The sequence below is a fragment of the Buceros rhinoceros genome, unplaced genomic scaffold, assembly GCF_000710305.1.
Source record: "Buceros rhinoceros silvestris isolate BGI_N320 unplaced genomic scaffold, ASM71030v1 scaffold40652, whole genome shotgun sequence".
NCBI lineage: Eukaryota > Metazoa > Chordata > Aves > Bucerotiformes > Bucerotidae > Buceros > Buceros rhinoceros.
This window is the reverse complement of record NW_010397847.1, coordinates 799-1,058: the sequence shown is the minus strand read 5'-3', so window position 1 is coordinate 1,058 and position 260 is coordinate 799. Positions and strand designations below refer to the sequence as shown.

General features: G+C 68.1%; 1 protein-coding gene across 1 annotated transcript in view; it reads right to left on the bottom strand.

Moving 5' to 3' along the window:
• Nucleotides 1-7: 7 nt before the first annotated feature.
• The window catches only part of LOC104488812 (mitochondrial ubiquitin ligase activator of nfkb 1-A-like), a gene marked incomplete at both ends in the record, with an annotated part of 881 nt that continues 628 nt past the window's right edge, over nucleotides 8-260 (bottom strand). Inside the window, one exon of the mRNA XM_010130893.1 lies at nucleotides 8-256. Within this exon, the coding sequence (XP_010129195.1) occupies nucleotides 8-256 (249 nt within the window). The remainder of the gene's footprint in view (nucleotides 257-260) is intronic.

The window sequence follows — 260 nt, the reverse complement described above, 5'->3', positions numbered from 1 at the left end:
CCCTGGCCGACTCCAGCTCCGCCAGCACCGTTTGCCAGTCCCCCAGGCACAGGAAATACTCGCCCCCCTGGGCAGGCGGCTCGAGGTGCAGGGAGCCATCAGGGTGCAGGGCCAGCTCCCCAATACCCGTCAGCCCGGCCCCCACCCGCAGCATCTCCTCTGTCTCCAGGATGCCCTTGGGCTTCTCCCCACTCAAGTACTGGCCCAGCAGGTCGCGGAAGCCGTGGGCCGGCTGCTGGAAGCGCTCATACACTGTCTCC